The sequence below is a fragment of the Pelobates fuscus genome, chromosome 7 (assembly GCF_036172605.1).
Source record: "Pelobates fuscus isolate aPelFus1 chromosome 7, aPelFus1.pri, whole genome shotgun sequence".
Classification (NCBI taxonomy): Eukaryota; Metazoa; Chordata; class Amphibia; order Anura; family Pelobatidae; genus Pelobates; species Pelobates fuscus.
In genome coordinates this window covers 48,084,511-48,107,137 of record NC_086323.1, presented here as the reverse complement: position 1 = coordinate 48,107,137, position 22,627 = coordinate 48,084,511, and the positions used below count along the sequence as shown (strand labels likewise).

The 22,627-nt window shown below is 42.5% G+C and overlaps 1 protein-coding gene across 2 annotated transcripts in view; it reads right to left on the bottom strand.

Annotated features, from left to right (window-relative positions):
- DARS2 (aspartyl-tRNA synthetase 2, mitochondrial) overlaps positions 1-22,125 on the bottom strand; it is a 33,928-nt gene extending 11,803 nt beyond the window's left edge. Inside the window, exons 1-12 of one of the 2 annotated variants that reach the window (XM_063428157.1) lie at positions 22,042-22,125; positions 19,441-19,593; positions 10,970-11,069; positions 7,454-7,520; positions 7,264-7,365; positions 7,011-7,106; positions 6,462-6,585; positions 6,334-6,380; positions 6,040-6,146; positions 4,518-4,587; positions 3,975-4,154; positions 1,614-1,721 (exon numbers count right to left, since the gene is read on the bottom strand). In XM_063428157.1, coding sequence (XP_063284227.1) covers positions 1,614-1,721; positions 3,975-4,154; positions 4,518-4,587; positions 6,040-6,146; positions 6,334-6,380; positions 6,462-6,585; positions 7,011-7,106; positions 7,264-7,365; positions 7,454-7,520; positions 10,970-11,069; positions 19,441-19,582 — 1,143 coding nt within the window. In that variant the 5' untranslated portion in view covers positions 19,583-19,593; positions 22,042-22,125. The remainder of the gene's footprint in view (positions 1-1,613; positions 1,722-3,974; positions 4,155-4,517; positions 4,588-6,039; positions 6,147-6,333; positions 6,381-6,461; positions 6,586-7,010; positions 7,107-7,263; positions 7,366-7,453; positions 7,521-10,969; positions 11,070-19,440; positions 19,594-22,041) is intronic. The other variant, XM_063428158.1, reaches the window with a different exon arrangement.
- Positions 22,126-22,627: the final 502 nt, after the last annotated feature.

Sequence of the window (22,627 nt, the reverse complement as noted above, 5' to 3'; positions counted from 1 at the left end):
AAAAACTGAAGCGCATTTATTGTATAAAGTTATCTTCTACTACACTGTAGATAATATAAATGGCTGATTATGAACAATCAAATTCAGACACAGGGGAGCCGGTAGAGAGAGCTCACCATTAAATGGACACTACAGCTTATTGTATTTCTTCTGGTGAGTATAACCATCCCCTTCAGGCTTTTTGCAGCAAACGCAGTTTTTTCCTTCAGGAAAAATTCAGTATTAACATTACATCCTAGCGATTCCTCCACTGGTCACTCCCCAGATGGCTACAAGAGAAGCATCCTGGGGTAGTGCTGCACAATGTGTAGTACTGCCATTCAGTGTCTCCACCCTCTGCATGGAGACACTGACCTTTCCTTATATAGATGCATTAACTTAATGCATTTCTATGAGGAGATGCTGATTGGCCAGGGCTGTGTTTGGCTTGTACTGGCTCTGCCCCTGATCTGCCTCCTTGACAAACTCGGACAATATTATATGGCTCAGAACACCACTTGGGATGATGTCACAATCAATTTATACATAAACTATTAATATTCCAAGTGTCACTCACATATTGAAGCACACCGCAAATTACTTTATAGGTGGTATATGACTCCCGATAGACTACACAAAATATATCCAGAGGTCTCGGCCAAATGCTGGAGATGCGATATAGACGAAGGGACTTTGCCACACATATGGTGGAAATGTGGGGGGATACAACCGCTCTGGGGGGACGTTCAAACCCTACTAACTGAACTCGCAATTACCAACTTTCCTATGGACATGGCATCCTGCCTGCTATTGCGATTTCCCGATAACACCTACCGGAAACATACCCAACTAATAGGTATAATCCTCATGGCTGCCAGACACCTAATTGCCTTAAATTGGAAATCACACAGGTGCCCAAATAAACAACAACTAATAGATAAGGTCCAACAATTCTATATCTATGAGAAAATGTCCACCGAGTCCACTAAAGCCACAGAAGAGTTTAGAGAAGTATGGGAGGTTTGGAATAGGTGGTATAGGGGAAGGAAGCCTTAGAGACATAAGAGGTACTAAAAGAGGGACTGGTGCTAGTAAAGGACTTTTATACCCCGACAGGAAACAACCTACATAACAACATTAAAGTGGAATCTCCGTGGTTGGCTGAAAAACTGTTTATGTAAATACATTTGTTGAGTTATTTTTACATATTACCATATATCTTACTGAAGGAAATAACTGACAACCACAGTACATTGAGAATGAAATGGTAAACTATACATGAAAACTGACATGGATAATGTGAATTGTTACTAACCACTGTAATACCCAAACCATGCGTCTTCTGTATACTCAGTTCTGTTTGTCATATGAAACAACTATGTACTGAAATCATAATCTTGAAAACCTTCAATAAAAAGTAAATATTAAAAAAAAAACTATTAATATTTTCTAACTTTGTTGAGAGAGATTATTTTAGAAACTAAAAAATTGCTCAACAACTCAAGAGCCAGACTTTTTTTGCTATTATTAATACGTATCTTCATTGCAGCAGCTTACAACCCAGCTGGTGTAGCATGAATAACAAATATATATATATATATATATAGATAGATTTTATTATTAAGGACATTTACCGCTCCCTCTGGAATGTGAATGGCTTTTACACAGCCACGGGGCTTATTCAGGATCTCTTGTACAAATCCCAGCTGTGCAGCACTAAAAACAGACGTAACATCAGTAATCTGAAAATGAGAGGAAAAAAATATATAAATCTGTAAAGAGCCATTTAAAATTAATTAACGCAAAGTGACAAAGGGCTATCCGCTGAAGTGAAAATGGTCAGGGATTCAATGTGAATTTCAAATTTAAAGTCAAAATAACAGAAGTGGAAAAAGTCTGCTTGGATGTAAAGTGCTACGGAATTTGTTGGTGCTATATAAATATAATGATAATAATGTAGCCAATCCAGCTACTTTGGCATAAAAAAAGTAAAATTCACTTTGAAGTCACTTTCAATTCCCCACAATACTCCGGTTAGTAAATAAGCCTGATGTTATAAAGGATTAGATTTACAAGTGGAATAAAATCTATACCAACACTCCTCACTCATTAGCAGACATGCACCTGCCCGGCCGATTCGCTTTGCAGAAAGCCAGTTACGGTCCCATTCTCGCACTCACACCCTAGACTCTCGCCTGCAGGACTCCTCTCTAGGATTGCCCCCTCCTTATGGAATGCTTTCCCACCGGACAACATCTTTCTCTCCCCATCTCTGCAATCACTCAAAAATTACCTAAAAACACACTTCTTTAGAAAAGCCTATCAGCTCTCCCCTTAACTCCACATCTCCTACACCTCTGCCGTCTCCCACCTACTGTGCTCCCTCCTCCCAAAAACCTTTCCCATCCTCTGGAAGAGCCGAGTTTCGGCGAAACGCGCGTCGGGACACTAACTAGCTAGTGGGTGGTGGAGTTTGACAGGGGACAAGACTTAAGCTTTATGTACTTTATTTCTCCAGATTACTACCTAGCTTAGATGATTTCTAGATGTGTTACTAGATAGCCGGCTGCCGACGTTTTTTTACCGCTGAGAGGATTAGACTCAATTGCCTTTCAGGTGGCTTAGAGAGTTGGGAGTTGGAGGGTCAACTATTTGAAACTTTAGACATTACCTGCAATAGGGTCCTTCTAAATTTACCCTCGGATGTTGCCACCAGACAAGGGCAACAAAGTCTATCTATATTTATTTTGATGGGCTTTACCTCTCAGCCTTTAGTTGTTTAACTTACCTCCTAAATTTCGTTAATTTTAACTTTTCTATTAAAGGCTAGATTTTATCACAGTTTACATGCATCACTTAGGGTTGCTACTTCTGTACTAGCACCAGTTGGGGAGGCTTGTACGAGATCATTTCTATGTCTCTCTGCCCCCTACTTGGATTACTAGTATACTTCTTTTTGCTTTCCCATCCTCTGGTACATTCAGATCACTTGGTTCCCTTTGTGTATTTGTGCTTCATTCGTTTAAATTGTCCCGTACGACACACACGTTTTGTTGGAATGAAATATTTGTCTTGATTATCGTTTGTACAGCGCTGCGGAATATTTTGGTGCTATGTAAGAAAATTGTAATTGGGTTCAGTGTGGTGCACACGCAACTGCTGCCAGTCTCCTTATTTACTAACAGATATGCTGACAGCGCAGTGGTGTAAAGATTATTAAAAGATTTTCAAAAATTAATTAGGAATAGATTTTTTTTTACCTTGCATTTGGGCACCAAGTACAAAGAATATTCATATATAGTCTTGGTTGGAGTGCAGGGGCTATCTAGGGAGAGATAGAGATTATATATATCTAGATAGCCCCTGCACTCCAACAAAGACTATGTAAAAAATACCTGGTGCTCTGGTGGCTTAACAATACAGGATACAACGAATACCGGCACTCAAGGGTTGATAAATCAAATCTTCATTTATTTCGAAGTTAGAGGTCGACGTTTCAGCTCCTCACAGGAGCTTTCATCAGGACACAAAAGTTTTGTGTCCTGATGAAACTCCTGTGAGGAGCTGAAACGTCGACCTCTAACTTCGAAATAAATGAAGATTTGATTTATTATCAAACCTTGCGTGCCGGCATTCGTTGTATCATATATATATATATATATATATTTATTTTGTGAAATTTTAAAAAAACAGACACTATTAGAAGAAACCTGACCCTATCGTTTGGTTAAAAAAAAAAAAAAAAATACATACCAAAGGAAGTGCCAATCCCTGCTGTTCTCGTCCAAACCTGGCCTGTGAAATTCCGCTTGAGGAAACAAGGGCTACCGCTGGGAAGGAGCGCCGCTGATTGAGTTAGAGTGGTTTGCTGATGTTCTAAACCAATCAGAAGCTCCCCATTCGTAAAAAAATGATACATTTATCACAGTGCCCTTGGAGTCCTTTTAGATTAAAAATAAATAAAAGTGACATTTGGGATACAATGGATATCTAACCTTCATCTCAAAGCGAGTATCGGGTTTGTCACAGCCATAACTGCTCATTGCCTCGGCATAGGTCATAATGGGGAAGGGATCTGGAAGGCTCCCCTTCTCCTTCGGCCAGGAATATCGCAACAATCCCTCAATCAGGCTCCGGATCCCAGCCTGATCCACAAAGGACATTTCAATATCAACCTGCACGTTAATAAAAGTTATAAGGTGTACAAATGTCATCTGAGGTAGAAGATATTACATAGATATTGCACTAAACTAAACCATGTCGTCATAAAGTCTATCAATGGTTCTCCCCCTAGGTGCTTCAAACTTAAAGGAACATTGTGGGCACCATAACTACAAATCAATGAAGGTGTGATGGTGCCTGGAGTCCCCGAGTGCAGTCTTATCTTTAAGTATTACACTGTTTTTGAACAGATTAACACTAAACATGTGATACACAATGCTTATCTCTGAGCAGAAAAGCTCAATATTTATTGAACACTGAGCTATATTTCAGGACCTAATACATAGACAAGCTGAAACGAGCCAAAGAGACGTCACCTGTGTAAACTCTGGCTGGCGATCTGGTCTTGAGCCTTCATCACGATAGCACCTCGCTAATTGAAAGTACCTACAAATAAAAATGATCATTTATTTTAGCATCATCTATTGGCAACGGCACTCAGCAGATAAAACAAAAGGAATAATAATGGAGGAAGAAACACTCTGGACATCACAACAAATTCCTCAGAATGAAGTAGTTGTTATGGTGGCAGGAGGTCTCTGCCACCGGCTTTTTTTTTTTATTTTTATTCTTGATTTGTATTGACAGCATATGATACGATTTGACATTGCTAACAATGTAGTAACATGTCGATGCAGCATACGATATTACAGTATGTCCTTGCAGGTACAAGTTACATTAGTTGTGCCTTAAGGCCCTTATACGAGCACATGGCGTCCAATACTTTTCTTGTTTTATTAGATAACGTAGAACGAACCGAATGAACTTAAGTAGAAAGGGAGGATTAGAAGCAAGTAAGAAAGGTGTGCAGAATAAGAGATGTCTATTGTCCCCTGAGAGTGAGATGTGTCCTATGATATGTGTGAGCTTGTTCGTTGTGTGTTATCCCACTGTGAGGTACGACTCCAGAAGGAAAGCGCTTGACCACCAGCCCCATCGCAGAGTGTTCTCTGTCCCCCCAGTGGCTCTGCCTGCCCTCCCCCAAGTATCGCCCGACCAGCCAAGGCTCCTTTATGGATCGGAAGCTGTGACCCCGCGCCCCGGCCTCCACTCGGCTATGCCAGGACCAGAGTCCACAGGTGGCCCGAAGGACAGTACAGTAATGAATAAGAAGAGAAAGGGGAAGAGAGATTTGAGTTTCCGTCACCGTCGCCTCTTAGTCAAGTGTATTTAGGTAATCCATTCAGGGTTCCCAAACTTTGATGAATTTGGATTCTGAGTTTCGCACTTTGGAGGGGACTTCTATTTTGAGCCATGCCAAAGCTATTAGAGTCAGTAGTTTGTGTGTCTGGGTAGGCCCTCTCTGGGGTGCGATAGGAGGAATTCCCATGGGGACAAGGTTATATGCATCTGCAGTACCTTGGAGGTTAGGTCCCTGACTCCCTTCCAGAAACTGTGCAGTTTGGGGCAATACCACCACATGTGGAAGTAGGTCCCCTTTTGGCCACACATTCTCCAACATAAGTCTGTTGGGTGCACCGGCTTATCTTTAATGGTTAAAACGTTAACGATTGGTTTAATGTGAAAGTCTAGAATCCAGCCCTACTGAAGTCATAAAGGTGCCCGGAGTGATCTTTTAATGGCCTTGTTTATTAGGTTTTTAATTCCACATGCTTATTCATTAAAATGAGAATTGTCAGTGATTCACAGAGAATTTTCAATGTTTTTGGTTCACTATTTTACCTAAAATTTGAAACAGACTTTAAATTCTTGACAACACACTTAACCCCTTAAGGACCAAACTTCTGTAATAAAAGGGAATCATGACATGCCACACACGTCATGTGTCCTTAAGGGGTTAATGAATGACCCATCTTCTAAGGGTCACTCATCACTGACCTGTCCAGTCCTCCAACCATTAGAAGCTGTTTGAATTGCTGTGGGCTCTGCGGCAGGGAGTAAAACATTCCATGTTCTTGGGTGGGAACCACAAACTCCTTGGCACCCTGTCAGCAGAAAAAACAATGGCAACAACTTAGAAACACTGGATGCCCATCTCAGACTCAACTCCAAAACTCTTTAAATCAGAAATTGTAAACATATGAAGTCTTGCATTTTCATGGAACCATTATTCACAACACTCTGCTCCACAGCTAGATTATTGATAGAAGTCCATTATGATGCAATACTTACCCCCGGGGTCCTTTTAAATAAAGTTGGGGTCTCTACATCCACAAATCCTAAGTGAAAAAAAAAGTCAGTAACCATTTAAAGTGCCAACTCATACATATTCAACAAAATGAATGTAAGCTGCCCCTTACCATGCTGGTTACATAGATACTCTCTCATTCTCATTGCCATACTGGATCTCAGGCGAAGGTTGTACTGTAGCTGGGAGCTGCGCAGATCCAAGTAACGATACTGCATCCGCAAAGACTCCGATTTCTAATAGTAATAAAAATGTAAAAAAAAATAAATATATATTCTGCACATTTTTAAACGTGTTTTTGAACAGTGGCTTAAGAGATACATCTACATCAAGTTTATCCATGGTTAACATGGTTCCTCAACCTACTAGTTGGCAAAGATTTAAGGGAACCATAGTGCAACAAAGGCTGATGGGCCAAGTCTAAACACTCCAAGTGAATATGATCCACTGAGCATCTAACAGATGTCTTCGGTACATTAGGAGGCCAGGTCAGCATTCGTAGTTTAATTTACTTATTGCATATGCTCCATCAAACTTTTGGAATAAGTTCTTAATTTCAGAAATGGCTTTGGTGGTGTATTTCAGGAGAAATTAAGGGTTGGTAGCCAATAGTCAAATGTTTAACCAGCAGGGGCGACATTTGTCAAAAATGGAGATTTACCTTCACAACGTCTTTGATCTCAAATGGCAGTTTCTTACAGGGGTTCAGGATTTGTGCGTGGCTTGCCTGAACTTCAATCTCGCCAGTAGCCATTTTCTAAAAACATTGACAGGTCCAAGTGCAGAAATAAAATTTACATTAAAATTAGATGGAATAAAAGGTACCCTGTAAAACCAACCTTAGCTGTGCATTACTTTTCAACATATACACAAACAGTTCTTTAATTGTGAAAGGTGAATGAAATTCAACTCACTGGATTCTCTTGACCATGTGGCCGAGCTATCACTGTTCCTTTGACCAGCACCACAGATTCTAAGGTCGCCTCACTCAACAAGTTCTTCAGATCCAAATTATGCTTCAGATAGAAGAGACAACAGTGAAAACATGTTTAACACTCTGGCACAAAGCTTGTCATTTACCCAAAGCCGATCACCGCCTTGTACCTCATCCTGAGGGAGAATCACTTGGGTCAACCCATGGAAATCTCGTAATACCACGAACAGTCCCTGTCTGAGGAACACAAACAGTATAACCGTTTACCATCACACTTTTACAAACTCAATGTTTTGTTTAAGTAAAAGAACATTATATTGGATGAAAACGTTATTGAACAAAATGACTTGTCACTGCTGTGATTATACAGAAAGAATCATGTAACTGACCATACAGGTAATGTTCAGGAAGCTTTTAAAAAAATACTGTACAGGGGCGGAGCCTGGCTACTGAGCTACACGGACGTGTGCTGCATGAGCTCCAGTGGCCAGCACACTAAACTCGACGAATACTCAAGCCAATTGCTTACCGGGCTGCAAGGCTACATCAAACCTTGTTCCTGACATGTCGGCGGTTCCGGGGATACCTCTTACAGGACTCTCCTCCACTGGCAAATACACCTCGAGGGTTTGCGGCCTACCAGTAATCGGACCGAGGGGAGACGGGCGCTCTCCTACAGCCTCAACTGGCGGTAACAAGCGACTACTGCTATTCCCCCCCCCCCTCCCCCCATGGACCGGTGGGGGTTATCCCGGTCCTCTCTGGCAAGCGGGACGCAACCGGGCAACCGGTGCCTGACACATGCAACCAGCAACCACAAGACACATGGGCACCCAAAATGGCGGACAAGGGCAGCTCACTCACCTCAACGTACTTCACGGAGGGGACGCTCCAACGCCTGGACAAACTGTTTGCCCGATTCTGGGCCAGGCTAGCAAAGCGGGCGGCAGGTACCAGCGCGCAGCGAGTGCCGCAAAGAGGAGCCCAGCGGGGTGCCGACCAAAGAACGAAAGGCCCACAAGGTGGCGCAAAACGCACCTGGCAAGCCAACAAACCCAAGCCCCACTCGCACAGACCAGGGGCCTTAGGAGTATCCAACCTGCAGCGCACACAGCACAGACGGAGAATAGCCCGCTGTAGGCGGCGACCAAATAGTTCATATGACTAAACGTTTGGCACATACCGATCTACCATGTAACTACCATAAAAATGCAGAATATGACACGGCATGCCGCCATATCTTGTTCTTAGGGTATAGTTAGTGAAGACCTGGTACCTGCATTAGCATAGCTTAAGCCTGACACACTTGGTTACCTATACATTAACAAATATACTGTGTAGTACCTTAGCAAATGTCATGACACTGTATAATCTGTGACCATATCAAAAACCTGTCTATGCTGACTCATATAGCTATGCGTGCTTAGCCTGAATGTACTGTAAATCATTACTATACCATGCCCTGTTTTCAACTTGTTCCTATCTTGATATCACACAGAAAAGAAATAGTGCAGTATATCTTGACTACCCATATGTCTATGACGACCTAATCTGTTGAACGAGTCTTTGTTTATGCCTATAACTTACCCTGAACTTTCCTTCTTTGTCACTCCTCTGAATACTCCTACCTGACGTATGCATCGTGTTAAATCTTGTTAAACCATTTAAACTAAACGAGAACCTAAGCTGTCGAAATATTGATCTCATTAATCTAAAAATGTGCCTTGACAAACGAATGCCACGTCTTGTACTGCAAATGTCTATCAATTTTTCTTGATGTCGCTGTTGTGGCGCACCAAGGCTTTTTGTTACTTTTGTGCACAACAAAAATAAAGAAGAATACAAAAATAAAAATACTGTACAGATATTAAACAGTAACCGATGGGGATAGGCCACCCCTGGAACTTTATCTGCTGAGAAATATAACTCCCACAGTGCAACAGGCTGACTGGGGATAGGCAGTCCACAGCAGCTGATGTGAGCCATGTGACCAATTGAGTTATTCAATAAACCAGTACGGAGGAGAATTTGACAAGGAGAAGACAACATGGCTTACATATTTTTCCTCAAGTTGCTTTTATGAATGGGAAGCCAGTCAGTAACTGAGAGCATCAGCTGAATGCTCTAAGCCAATCAGCAATGCCCCTGCCAGTCCTAGGCTTTCATTTTCAAACTTTTCAGCAAGCGAAAACTGGAGGGAGCAGAGGGATCTGGTGCTGGAGACAAGACTTTGCGTTTAAACCATTTATCCCCTAAAGGTAAGCCAGCGCCGGTGACCTCCCTTCATTTCCACAAAGTTCCTTTAACAGGTAAAGTAAAACAATAATAAACATTCACGCAGTGATTACTAGGTGCCTTGGTTTAACCCCTTAAGGACCAAACTTCTGGAATAAAAGGGAATCATGACATGTCACACATGTCATGTGTCCTTAAGGGGTTAATCATATACGATTTTCCTTAAAGGAACACTAACAGGAATACAAAGATGTTTTACAGAAGTGTCCCTGCTGCTGCTGTTTACATTATTGGGCCCCCTATAGAAACTAACCTCTCATCCAGTAGTACCCCAGTTTGCCCATGTATGCCATCCCTCCTTCTCCATGTGAGATCATCCAAAAAGGTGATCTCGCCAATCAAATGCTTCTACATAAAAAATAAAATAAAAAAGCTTTGATCGCCGTGCTGCGCATGTGCAACAGTCACCACACTGTGCCAATAGGATTCTCCTCTCATGAGAGACTTCCCTGCTTTCAACACAGTCATGAAACTAAATGTGAAGATCATAAATTTTTTTTTACAATCTTCACAAAGACGTGGCTCTAGAGGCTGTTTTGACTGATTGACAGCCACGAGAGGCTCACAGGCTGACAAACAAAACACTTTCAGAAATATTTAAAGTGGCTCTGTGCCTTCTAAGTATTTCATAAAGCTAATCTTGATGAAATACTCTATGATAATGCTCAAGAAATACTCGTATGGACTGTGTTGAAATTTCATTGAAATTCCACCACAATCAAAAAGATACCATGAGATAAAGTAGACCCCCGTAAGTGACAGAACTATTACAGAATTTAGAAACTGACATTTTATACAATGTAACATTTTAATTCTATTTGTAATTTTATCACTATAGTTCCAAATGTAACAATGTTGGCTGGCTCCCAGGGACTAGTAACATGCAAAGCAAATACATGAAACCTACGGTATAATACAGAAACATGTGCAAATAGCACTTGGGAGATCATCAAAACTCAATTTCTCCTCCCAAGAAAATGGTTTAAAGGTGTACTAAACCCTTATTGACTAATACTCAAAACAAACCCTTAAAAAAAGGTGTAGAAATGCCACGTGGTGTAACCAGGTTAATTTACAGAAGTGCCAATTTCTATTGAAATCTGAAATAAAATGAAATAAAGAGGACACGCTATGGGTCTGGAGTGTCCATTTAAATAACAATAGCATATAGGATTATTCACTAAAGAGTAAATTGTTAGGAATTCAAAGTTCTAGGCTCCAACCGCTGAAGTGGAAACACATGGTACTGGGTATTTTGGCCTAGTGTTTGAAATTTACGTTGCATTCATGCTTTAGTGAATATTTTTGAGAACAGATTCCTGAGCCATTAAAAAAAAAAATTAATCTATTACCTTCCCAGGCACGCCTGTTACAAAGAATCAGTACATTACCTCTGATACTGCAGCCAGCCGCACAGAGTCACCTCCCGGCCAATATCTGCAGAACACAACTCTCCACAAGTATGAGAACGTGAAGCAAAACTGTTAAAATCTAAGAAATCAGGAGGTTCTAGATTAGAACCAGACAAAACAAAACTGTGTTTACATTACAATGAGAATTAGAGCTTGGTTGGAATAGACATTAGTGAGACTCGGGCAGCTGCTTACAATAAATAGTTTACTATAGAGGCTCAAACTCCCTCAAAGCAATAGAAACCGCTCTGACACAAGGAACAGGCTAACATAAGCTCTTTTTTTTGTCCCCTTGAAGTGCCCGGTTTGCGTTGAAACGCGCGTCGGGACTTTCATAGACTGTGCGTGGTCATGCCGACATGCGGTGATGCTGTGCACTAAGATACACCTCCTGCAGATATTTACTGGATTGGATCACACACAGAGATTTATCCTGCCTTTGTCATTTATTTTTACCATATATTTTCCATTATTTATTCTTTTCTAACTAAGCTGTTTTTGTATCAGTAGCCTTAGGATGCAGTAAAAATCAAGGATCCAAGGATAGGTGCCCTCCAAGGCACAGAATAGGAATTTATTTATAGATCTATTAGATCTATTCCACCCCCCCCCCCCCCCCTTTGCTTCTTGTATTTATTTTTATTTTAAATAGATTTTGAGGCTTTCCTTATTTAGCAGTCACTTCTAGATAGTCACTTTTTTGCTCCAATGATCTAGGACTTGCTCATATCAGATAATTTATATTCTGCTTTCAATCTTGGGCTAGCCAAGGGCATACATTTGATTTAGTGACCATCTATGTAACTGGTTATATTAGAGTTCTATTTATCTGTCATCCTTTGGTTTGGGCTACATTAAGTTACACAATAAGTTGAAATTTTAATATGTAACCAAGATTTGTCTCCTATTTATTAAGATAATAAAGGTTATATTTCTTATTGATGTTATTGGATTGGATCTTTTTTAAGGCAAAAATAAGGTTATTTTTTTAACTGCAATCAGGCTGGATTTTGCCCTGTGCAATTTTTCTATATTTGTTTTTTGTTGGTTTTATTTTTTGTGTAAAACTGGTCGCTAGGTTCTTTTTTTACAATTCAAGAATGTGTTATCAAACAATTGATTGTACATAATTAACATCTGTCAAATTAATCCACTTCACTGAACAATTAGGGGGAAATTCCTGACAAACGTTCCAGTCTTTTGTAAATCCAAGTTCATTACAGCTACAAGTGACCCGTGTAACTGGCCATGATCAGCAATAGAACTCCGGGTAGCTCTAGGTGAAAATATAGGGGTCTGGGATATAACAAAATCCACCTGTTTCAAATGTTTATGTCTATTATGGTTCTTTTTTATTTGAAGCCAAAGGTTTGCTCAACACACAGCAAAGCTATTTGTCTGGCAAATCCCTGACACTTAAAGGACCGCTCTAGGCACCCAGACCACTTCAGCTTAATGAAGTGGTCTGGGTGCCAGGTCCAGCTAGGGTTAACCCATTTTTTTTATAAACATAGCAGTTTCAGAGAAACTGCTATGTTTATAAATGGGTTAATCCAGCCCTCAAATCCTCTAGTGGCTGTCTCATTGACAGCCGCTAGAGGCGCTTGCGTGATTCTCACTGTGAAAATCACAGTGAGAGCACGCAAGCATCCATAGGAAAGCATTGTAAATGCTTTTCTATCAGACCGGCTGAATGCGCGCGCAGCTCTTGCCGCGCGTGCGCATTCAGCCGAATGGGAGGAGAAGACCTCCCTGCCCGGCGCTGGAATAAAGGTAAGTTTTAACCCCTTTCCTCTCCCCAGAGCCGGGCGGGAGGGGGTCCCTGAGGGTGGGGGCACCCTCAGGGCACTAGAGTGCCAGGAAAACGAGTATGTTTTCCAGGCACTATAGTGGTCCTTTAAAGTGTTACTCCAAGGGGGCGTGTCCAACTGCCGAGGTGAACGGACGCATGGAGTGAGAGCTCCCGGTCCGAAACAGCCATAGCTTGACTAAAAGCAGCTTTTACCCCCCAGCACAAGGGTAATATTGAAGCAATTTGCCTCTACTACCTGTCATGTCTCGAGCGAAGCAGACAAAGCTGACGGACTCGATCCGATCAACGAAAAAAGACCGGTCGCGGCCGGCGCAAGATGGCGGCAGCGAGGAGCCGGAGGAAGCTCAGGCACCAAACCCTCATATAGAGCACGAGGAGCAGCGCTACACCGACGCCCCAGTCACGGAGAAGAAACTTTACGCTATGCTGCAAGATTTCAGGCTTATTCTGCAGTCTGACCTAAAGAAAGCCACTAATGACATTAAAAGGGAAATTGCAGATCTGGGTGAAAGAACCAACAACCTAGAAGCCCGCACTGATGATATCTGTGCTGCGCATGATACGCTAGCAGACACAGTACAGTCTTTAGTGGAAGATCAACAGATCCTGAAAAGGAAGATGGCGGATATGGAGGACCGATCCCGCAGGAACAATATTCGTTTCCGCGGAATTCCAGAAAGTATCGCAAGGGAACAACTGCCTCACTACCTACTATCCCTTTGCAAGTCCCTGATACCAGACACATCGGACCAGGAATGGCTGATGGACCGTGCCCACAGGCTACCGAAGCCGCAAAATCTGCGTCAAGATGTGCCACGAGACGTGGTAGCGCGGTTCCACTATTACAAAACTAAAGACTCCCTACTGCAAGCGGCGAGGAAACAAGCCACGTTGCCTGAACCGTATGCAGGCGTTCAGTTATTTGCAGACTTGTCGGCTATGACTATGAGCAGGCGGAGGGAGTTCATAAACGTAACAAAGACACTGCGGAACAACGACATTCCATATCGATGGGGGTACCCGACAAAGCTACTTGTCTGGAGGAATGCCAAGACACACACTGTCAACGAACCGGAGGTGGGAATGCGCTTACTAAAGGAATGGGGCCTGTTCCCGCTACCACCGCCACCACAGGACGCTTCGAATACAGCATCTCCGAAAAGGCCGCAGGCGGAATGGCAGATGGCGTGCTCACCACGTGGAAAGCATTAAGACTTTGGGTCCTGTTCCAGCAGAACCATGCCGCCACCCCACGGCAAATACTGAACATTTAAAGGACTCTCTGACCCATGGCTAATCCTCTGATATCTGACGTGCTAACGTAACTGGTTGTGAGTATTTGTGTATTGTACCGTGTTAATGACTGCATAATACCTGTTATACCCTAGTACCGAGGCAGCGGGACTAAATGGTGCGGGGCTAACCCAGCTCGCACCACCCGTGAGGGTGAGGTTCGGGGCAGATACATAACGACAGGAGCCTCGCAGCTCCCTCATGGGATGTAGCACGAGGAGGGTACAAGGTAGCCACAAATTAGCGACAAAACGTTAAAATGCCACATGTCAGTGCAATGTCCGGAGAGAGGTGGGACAGGAGTATGAGACTCGCTATAGATAATCAAAAGGCATATGTTTGAAACCTCAGAATGTTAGGGGTCATACAAGTCTATGAGGAATTAGGCTGTTCGCACTCGGCCGTACTCTCTGGGTACGACCCCAGGATGAGAAGTGTGAGGGGAAAAGTTTGCCCGCTCGCACCTCACCCACGTAGAGCGCCAGTTTTCCCAAAGGCGCTTTGTATATACTTTGGTTACCCCTTTCCCCTTACCACACTCCTGTTTACTCTCTACCCCACCCCTTCTCCTTGCCCTGGAACGATCTTTTACCAAAGGTCGCAAGACGTGAATGTTACCCCAATACCCTGGTACAGCATAGTTTCCCACCAGGATCATGGATGATTCTCTCACTATATTAACACTAAATGTTAAAGGCCTTAATAGTCCCCATAAAAGGAGATTGGTGGTACAAGAAATGTCCAAATCCAAGGCGGCAGTCGTGAGTTTACAAGAGACGCACTTTTGTATCACCAAACCTCCGCAACTCAACATCAAGTCATACCCCCAAGGTTACCACGCTATGTCCGCGACTAAAGCCAAAGGTGTTGCCATATATTTTCACAGAGACTGGGCCTTCACACCGACCAAACAGTATGCTAGCAAGGATGGGAGATTATTGATCCTAGTGGGCTCCCTGAACGGGTTATCGGTGACTATAGCCTCAATTTACGCGCCCAACGACAGACAAAAATCCTTCCTTAACAAGGTATTTAGAAAGATTGACGAGATTAAAGTAGGTCACACGATCATAAGCGGGGACTTTAATTGTGCCCCGGACCCAGAGGTAGACATTAGAAGAGAAGGGGACAAACGTCCGCAACAACACTCGATTTCGCTAGGCCTGCACCTTAGGGATTTGATGCATGGACATGACTTTTATGACACCTGGAGAAACCTTAATCCAAGTGGGAGGGATTACACATTTTATTCAACGGTCCATAGAACTTACACGAGAATAGATCTATGCTTACTTGATATTAAAACCCTGCCCTTTGCCACGAGAGCGAACATAGGAACGATCACGTGGTCCGACCATGCCGCATCCCATATCCGGCTAGGGGTAGGGGTACATGGCGCCTAAATGATAGCCTACTGGACACCCCAGAGCACCTCCGAAGAATAAGGGCCCGGGTAGAGGACTTTTTTGCTGACCATACACAGTGCTCGTCGTCTGTTACCACACAATGGCTAGCCCACAAGGCGGTCATGAGGGGTGAACTAATCCAATTAGGGGCTAGAACAAAGCGATCCCACAACACGGCTCTGCATAACGCTGAGCAAGAATTGGCCAAAGCAGAACACGCTAATAAAACAAAACCCACACTAGCAACGCACACACAGCTGATGACATGCCGCGCAACACTCCACAGCCTCCATCTAGCAACCACAGAGAAGCATTTGAGGTCTTTAAAACAATCGTACTACATCTTGGGCAACAAAGCTGGGAAACTATTGGCCAATAAAGTGAAACAAACCAAACTACAATCCAAAATCCCGTACATAACCTCTGCTACAGGAGACAAACTCTATAACCCTCAGGACATAGTGAACGAACTAGCAAAATACTATGCATCACTTTACCAACTAGACAAGGACTCAGCCACACATCAACCGACAGAGGACGAGATAGGCCATTTCCTAGACAAAGCTCCCCTAGATAGCCTGACACAAACACAATACGAACAACTGGAGAGCCCCTTCACGGAGGATGAAGTGGAGTTTGCAATTAAGTCCCTGCCTAAACACAAAGCCCCAGGACCGGATGGGATGTCAAATTATTACTACATCAAACTAGCCAAACAAGTAATCACACCCCTCACCAAAATGTTTAACCACATAAAATCAACAGGAATCATGCCGCCAGAAATGTTAGAAGCACATATAGTGACACTACCCAAACCCAATAAACCCCCCACACACTGCGCCAACTTGCGCCCAATCTCACTCCTGAATGCTGACACTAAACTATATGCCAAACTCATTGCCTCTAGACTCAAACCGATCCTCCCAGTTCTCGTTTCAGAGGAGCAGGCAGGATTTGTTCAAGGCCGACAAGTCGGCGACAATACTAGACATTTCCTGAACTTGATAGACTGGGCAAACACCTCACACCAGGCAGGTATTTTACTAGCACTTGATGCCGAGAAGGCTTTCGACCGACTGCACTGGGGATATATGCTACTTACTTTAACCAAAATGGGGTTTCCTCCGACATTCAGGTCTAGCATAATGGCACTGTATCAAAATCCTTCGGCTAAGGTGTTTAGCACAGGATTTATCTCTGAAAGGCTGGCCATACGAAACGGCACCAGACAGGGCTGCCCTCTCTCCCCCCTAATCTTCATCCTGTGCTTAGAACCTCTAATTAGGATAGTGAAACAAGACCCTGCCATACAAGGGCTGAGTACACCAGGGGGCACCAAAAAACTAGCTCTGTTTGCAGATGATATATTGTTATTTATCACAAAACCAGAGTCATCCTTGCCTTCACTCATGGAAACGTTGGTAGGTTATGGGAAAGTCTCATATTACAAAAACAATGTCAATAAAACGCAGGCCTTGCCAATTAACCTGTCGAAAACTGTGTTGGGGAACGTAAAACCGCAAAATCCCTTCGACTGGCGCACAAACTCCCTACAATACCTAGGTGTCAAACTGACCAAAACCCTCCAGACTGTGACCAAAGAGAATCACTATCCCATAATAAACAAGATTAAGAACACCCTTGAAAAATGGGAAGGCTTAAATACATCCTGGCTAGGCCGTATCAATCTTATCAAAATGATGACACTGCCACACATTTTGTATCTCTTTAGGACCCTGCCCATATCACTTCCGAACTCATTGATTAAACTATTCCAAAATACAGTAAACGCACACATTTGGAAAAGAAAGCCCCCAAGGGTAGCTAAAGGGTGCCTGGGACTCCCTTACGCTAGGGGCGGATTAGGTATGCCTGACATCAATGCATACTACAAAGCATCCTTCTTAGCGCAGGGAATAAGACTTCTCCGGAACCACAACCCCTCACATAACCCACTATGGCTGTCATTGGAGAATGCATGCCTTGACACGCATGACACTGTCCATTATCTGTGGACAAATGCCGTACCCCAAACATCTACAGGCCCGCACATACGCTGCTCGGTTACCATGCTCAAGGCGTGGAAAGCCTGGAGCCCGATGATGCTAGACCCGACAAAACTCTTCAGGAAAGCACCAATCACAGCACTAACAGCCTGTTCCCCGGGCCTACAAATAGGTAAATGGCTAAGCAAAGGAGCGGTACTGGTAGAGGACCTAATGTCTGGCGATGAAATAAAACACTTTGCTGACTTACAAAACGAGCTAGGTTTAGACTCTAAAGATCTTTTTATGTACTTGAGAATTAAGAATATTATGCTTACTCGTAACAAGCAAACAGCCACTAGCAAATACGCACCAACACTCCAGCCGAACCACCTATTCCTAAACAAGCTAGCGAAACCGCTTTCCGTATGTTATAATGCAATCATAGCAGGTAACGCACCAGAAAAATTACCTTACATGACTAAATGGGAAAAAGACCTAGGTAGCCAAATCTCCCCAGAAGAGTGGCAGTCTGCTATGTTGCACACTAAACAGGCATCGAACAGTCTTTCGCTGTGGGAGGCATACAGCAAGATAACTATGAGGTGGTATTTAGTGCCACAAAGATTGGCGACCATGTACTCAGGTGCTGTGAACCTATGCTGGAGATGTGAGTCGGACACTGGTACCTTGCTCCACGTATTTTGGACATGCCCCCTTTTAAACAACTTCTGGTCACAGGTCCAATCCCTAATTTTACACAGGACTAACACAAGCATTCCCCTACAACCAGATAAATACCTATTGCACGTTATACCAAATATGGACACACACCCCCACAAAAAAGTAATCCTAAATATCTTGACGGTGGCCAAGGTAGCTCTGGCAGGCAACTGGAAGAGCAAGCAGGCCCCCCAAATAGAAACTATTATCGCCAAAATGAACACAATTAGTGCATATGAGAAGATGGCTAGTAAGATGAGAGGTTGCCTAGACAAATATACCCGGGAATGGGAATGTTGGATATAAAGTTGGGACGACAAGTAAAGGCAAACGGTAAACATGGTAAATAAAGGTTTAGAGACAGAAACGCCAGGTTGATGTGCCGCTAATGTTAGTGATAATTGAAATGAACCCAGGGCACCCCCTTTCCCCATCCCTTTCTTTTCTGTACCCCATCCCTTTCCCAGTTAGAAAATTCTGTTAAGCAATGTCAATATGATATGCATCACATTACTGCCACCTAACAATGTATTGCCTTCTGGACAAGCGCAAAAGATGACTCGAAAACATCTCTAAGTACTATCTGCGCAGTTGTATTGTAATGTACTGTGAATTACTTATCGTGTTATGTGATGTAAAATTTTGCTCAATAAAAACGATAAATGAGAAAAAAAAAGTGTTACTCCAAGCACCATGACCACTTCAGCGATTGAAGGTGCCTGGAGTTTGGATGAGCAGCGATTCATTTAGAAAGGTTGCAAGTAAAGATATTAACCCCTCTGCTGCCGGAAATTTAACTCCAGCTCCAACAGCGTCATAACTAGAGTGTCAGTTTTGTGCACAGAATGACAGTCATTGGCTTACATCGACGCTCTCAGTCAATGAATGTCGGCCCACAATGCTTCCAGTTTCTGCAGTACCTGGAAGACCATCACTGGATCACCAGAGAAAATCAGAGCCTGGAGGGGACCAATGTAAAGGCATAAATGCTGCTAAACTGTTCATCCCATTACTGGGGAACAGGACCAGGATCCTCCTTGTATCATAACCACTACAGCGGCGACCACTTCAAAACAACTTGGATTTACAAGAGACTGGAGTATATGTCAGGAATTAGCATGGAATTGTTCAGTGAGGAGGATTAATTTGACCCTAAGGGGTTAATATTTAGAAGCCAGGAGTCAGTAACTAGTTCTATAGATGGAAATGTAGAAGTGTGGTAGAGGTTACCTGTGGAAGCCTGTAAATAAAGGCTTGGTGTATGACTTGTGAATTCTCTCCTGCATGACACACACGTCGCCTGAAAAAGCGATGGACTTCTCCTTGCAAGACTGCATCCCATCAATAACCGGACACCCATCCGCAGCGCCATGCTTCCGCCTGCTAGGGGAACAGTCTAGATTCAATGCCACTGGTAATGGTCAAATCATTTTTAATATAATCCCTTTTTTTCCCCCCCATAACTAAATAAATACACAATTTAGTAGATTTTAGGAGATTTTAACACATTCAAGACCCTTAGAACACATTAAAGTTGAAAAAATAAATATATTTAGGAGAGTTTCTTTAACATACTGGATTCACTTTGCAGGCACATCTAGGAATTTGCAGCAAGGGTCAGGGGAGAAGAGAGACGACATTGCTGGAGCGGTCATCTCTTTTCTCACAATGTGTAACTTCTCCCATGCATGTAATCACGGTTAGATGTACTATACCTCAGCTCTGCGCACATGTAATTGGTCAGCATAGCACCCGAATCCTCCCACCAGCAGCTGGAAAATAGTTGCTGAAGGAGGTGTCCAAATCAAATCTTGCGCCCCAAAGTCAGAGAAAAGGAAGTGTTTACATTGCTGGCTAGGAACACCTCTACTGACAGTAACTCAGACAGCCACTAGAGGTGCTTCCTAGTATAGTGCTGCACAGTGTGCAATACCTACTTTCAGCACCTCCATGCTTAACGTTCACCATAGAGATGCGGATTGGCGGAGCATGCATAATATCCTCCCAATGCTTTTCTTTTTAACATTTTTATTGAAATTTATACTTTTTTTTTTTTTTTTAAATCAAAATGTACATACATATTAGCTTAATGTTTAACCCCTTAAGGACCAAACTTCTGGAATAAAAGGGCACGTGTCCTTAAGGGGTTAAACTATAATCACATGAAATAAGAAATACATTAACACACTTAAATAATGAAAGTCATTAAATTAAAACTAAATTTTTTTATTTTTTTTTATTAATTTGCATCCTGTTATTATGCTTTCTTATATACAATCAGTTAAACTTAACATTTCAACCAAATAAAAACATGATCTGTCCTGTTCTATTTCCCCCCCACTCCCCCTTACAGAACTGGTTCCACTTGGTTCCTGGTTCCACTAAATTCCACTTGGCAAATATATTGTAACATATCTATCAAGGTTTTTTGATTTATTTGGAACCCTTTCATATTTCCAACTTCTAGCAATAAAAAGTTTTTAATGTCAAAAAATAATATTATATATATATATATATATATATATATATATATATATATATATATATATATATATATATATATATATATATATACACACACACACACACACTTTTTATTATATAAGCGCATTGTAAATGGATAATGATTTAAGATCGCCACTTCCCTAGAGAAGGGAATATGAAAGTGTACTTTAGATTCAATCGTGTTCTATAGTGTTCTCCATACCAGAGATATATTTTTTACATTCCCACTATATATGAATTAACAATCCAATCTCCCCGCATTGCCGTCAACATTTGTTTAAAACGTTGGGATACATATGTGATAGTCAGACAGGAGTTAAATACCATCTCGTCTCCCAATGCTTTTCTACGGGGAACCTCCATTCCATTTGTCGCATTCCCCCAGGTTCCCCAACACAATGCGTCTCATTTCATCCCCCCACTCTGAGTCATGGTCAGGGGGAGAAGAGCTTCAGGAACCTGACCATGACTCAAAGTGGGGGGATGAAATGAGACGCATTGTGTTGGGGAACCTGGGGGAATGAGACAAATGGAATGGAGGTTCCCCGTAGAAAAGCAGCTTGGAGCTCCCTGCACGCACTTGCTGTCAGACATGGGTACGAGTTACTGCAGCTCCTCTTCCCCAGTACATGGCTCAGCCACACTACAAGGGAGTGACTGGTTGGAGCCTGGAGGGGAGTGTTGTGCAAAAATACACAAAATAAGTACACATAAAAATTAAACACAAAGTTCTACATATCCCTTGTAGTGCTGATAGTCTGTACTATAGCCAAGTAAGACTAAACTCATTTGAGCAGGATCCTCATCAACCTATAGTTCCTGTAACATTTGTTCATTGTCTAATTTATTGTTAAAAATCCCTCCTTTTATAATAACGTAAAGTGTTGTGGAATAAGTAGGGGCTATATAAATGCCAAAAAATAATAAATGTCATTATTGCCCTTTGTATAGCGCCAGCTTATTCCGCAGAACTTTACAATATTATAAAAGGGTGGAATTTAACAATAAATGAGTCAGTTACAAAGTTTTACAAGAACAATAGGTTGATGAGGACCCTGCTCACATGAGCTTACGATATTCATATCCAACCAAATGAAGACCAAACCCAAATTCAGCCAAACTCAAGCGGTGCCCAGAGTGGTCCTTTAATTTGCATGGTATGCCCTGGCTATGCCTTGACAGACTGGATCTAAATGCAAATTTAAAAAAAAAAAAGTACCCAGAATGTATAAAAACACAACCCATTGCTAGATTTTACTTGTGTTTTGGGGCTGTGCACAATATTTGGTAGAACCAATTCTAGAAACCATTTAACCCAGCACTCACCCAGCTTGCAGTCCTGCCAGGCTCCTGCACTGATAGAACACCGGGTATCACAGCCAACACATGCACACAGAGCGTCCTTCAGAGACCACGTGATGTCAAGACAGAAGCAATCGATGACCGATACAAGAACTGTCAATGAGTGCACAAGAACAGCAAGGCATCCCGGGAGTTGTAGTTTTACTCGCCCTAGGGGTGTTTACCATGCTATATAACTTACATCTAATCCAGCTATCCCCTATATATAACAAATGTAGACTGCCTGGAACAAATTCTGTGGGAATCACATCAATATTAACCCTAAATGTCATAACTCCCAGTGCTGAAGGGTGTCACAAATAAACCATACCTCCAACATTGCATTCATGTCTAATAACCATCTGCCAGTATCTCTTATGTGCGTTAAAATGCTTAGTTTGAACAATTTAAAAAAAAAAAAAATAATTAAATAGCATATCGGTCGACCATTTTTGTTGCTGGCACGCTCGCCCGACTCTTGCGAAGGATGGGTGCGTTCCAAACGTGCGTTCCAGGCCTCGCTCCACATGAAATGCGTAGTTTGCGTAGACTGAGCTATGATTGGTTCCAC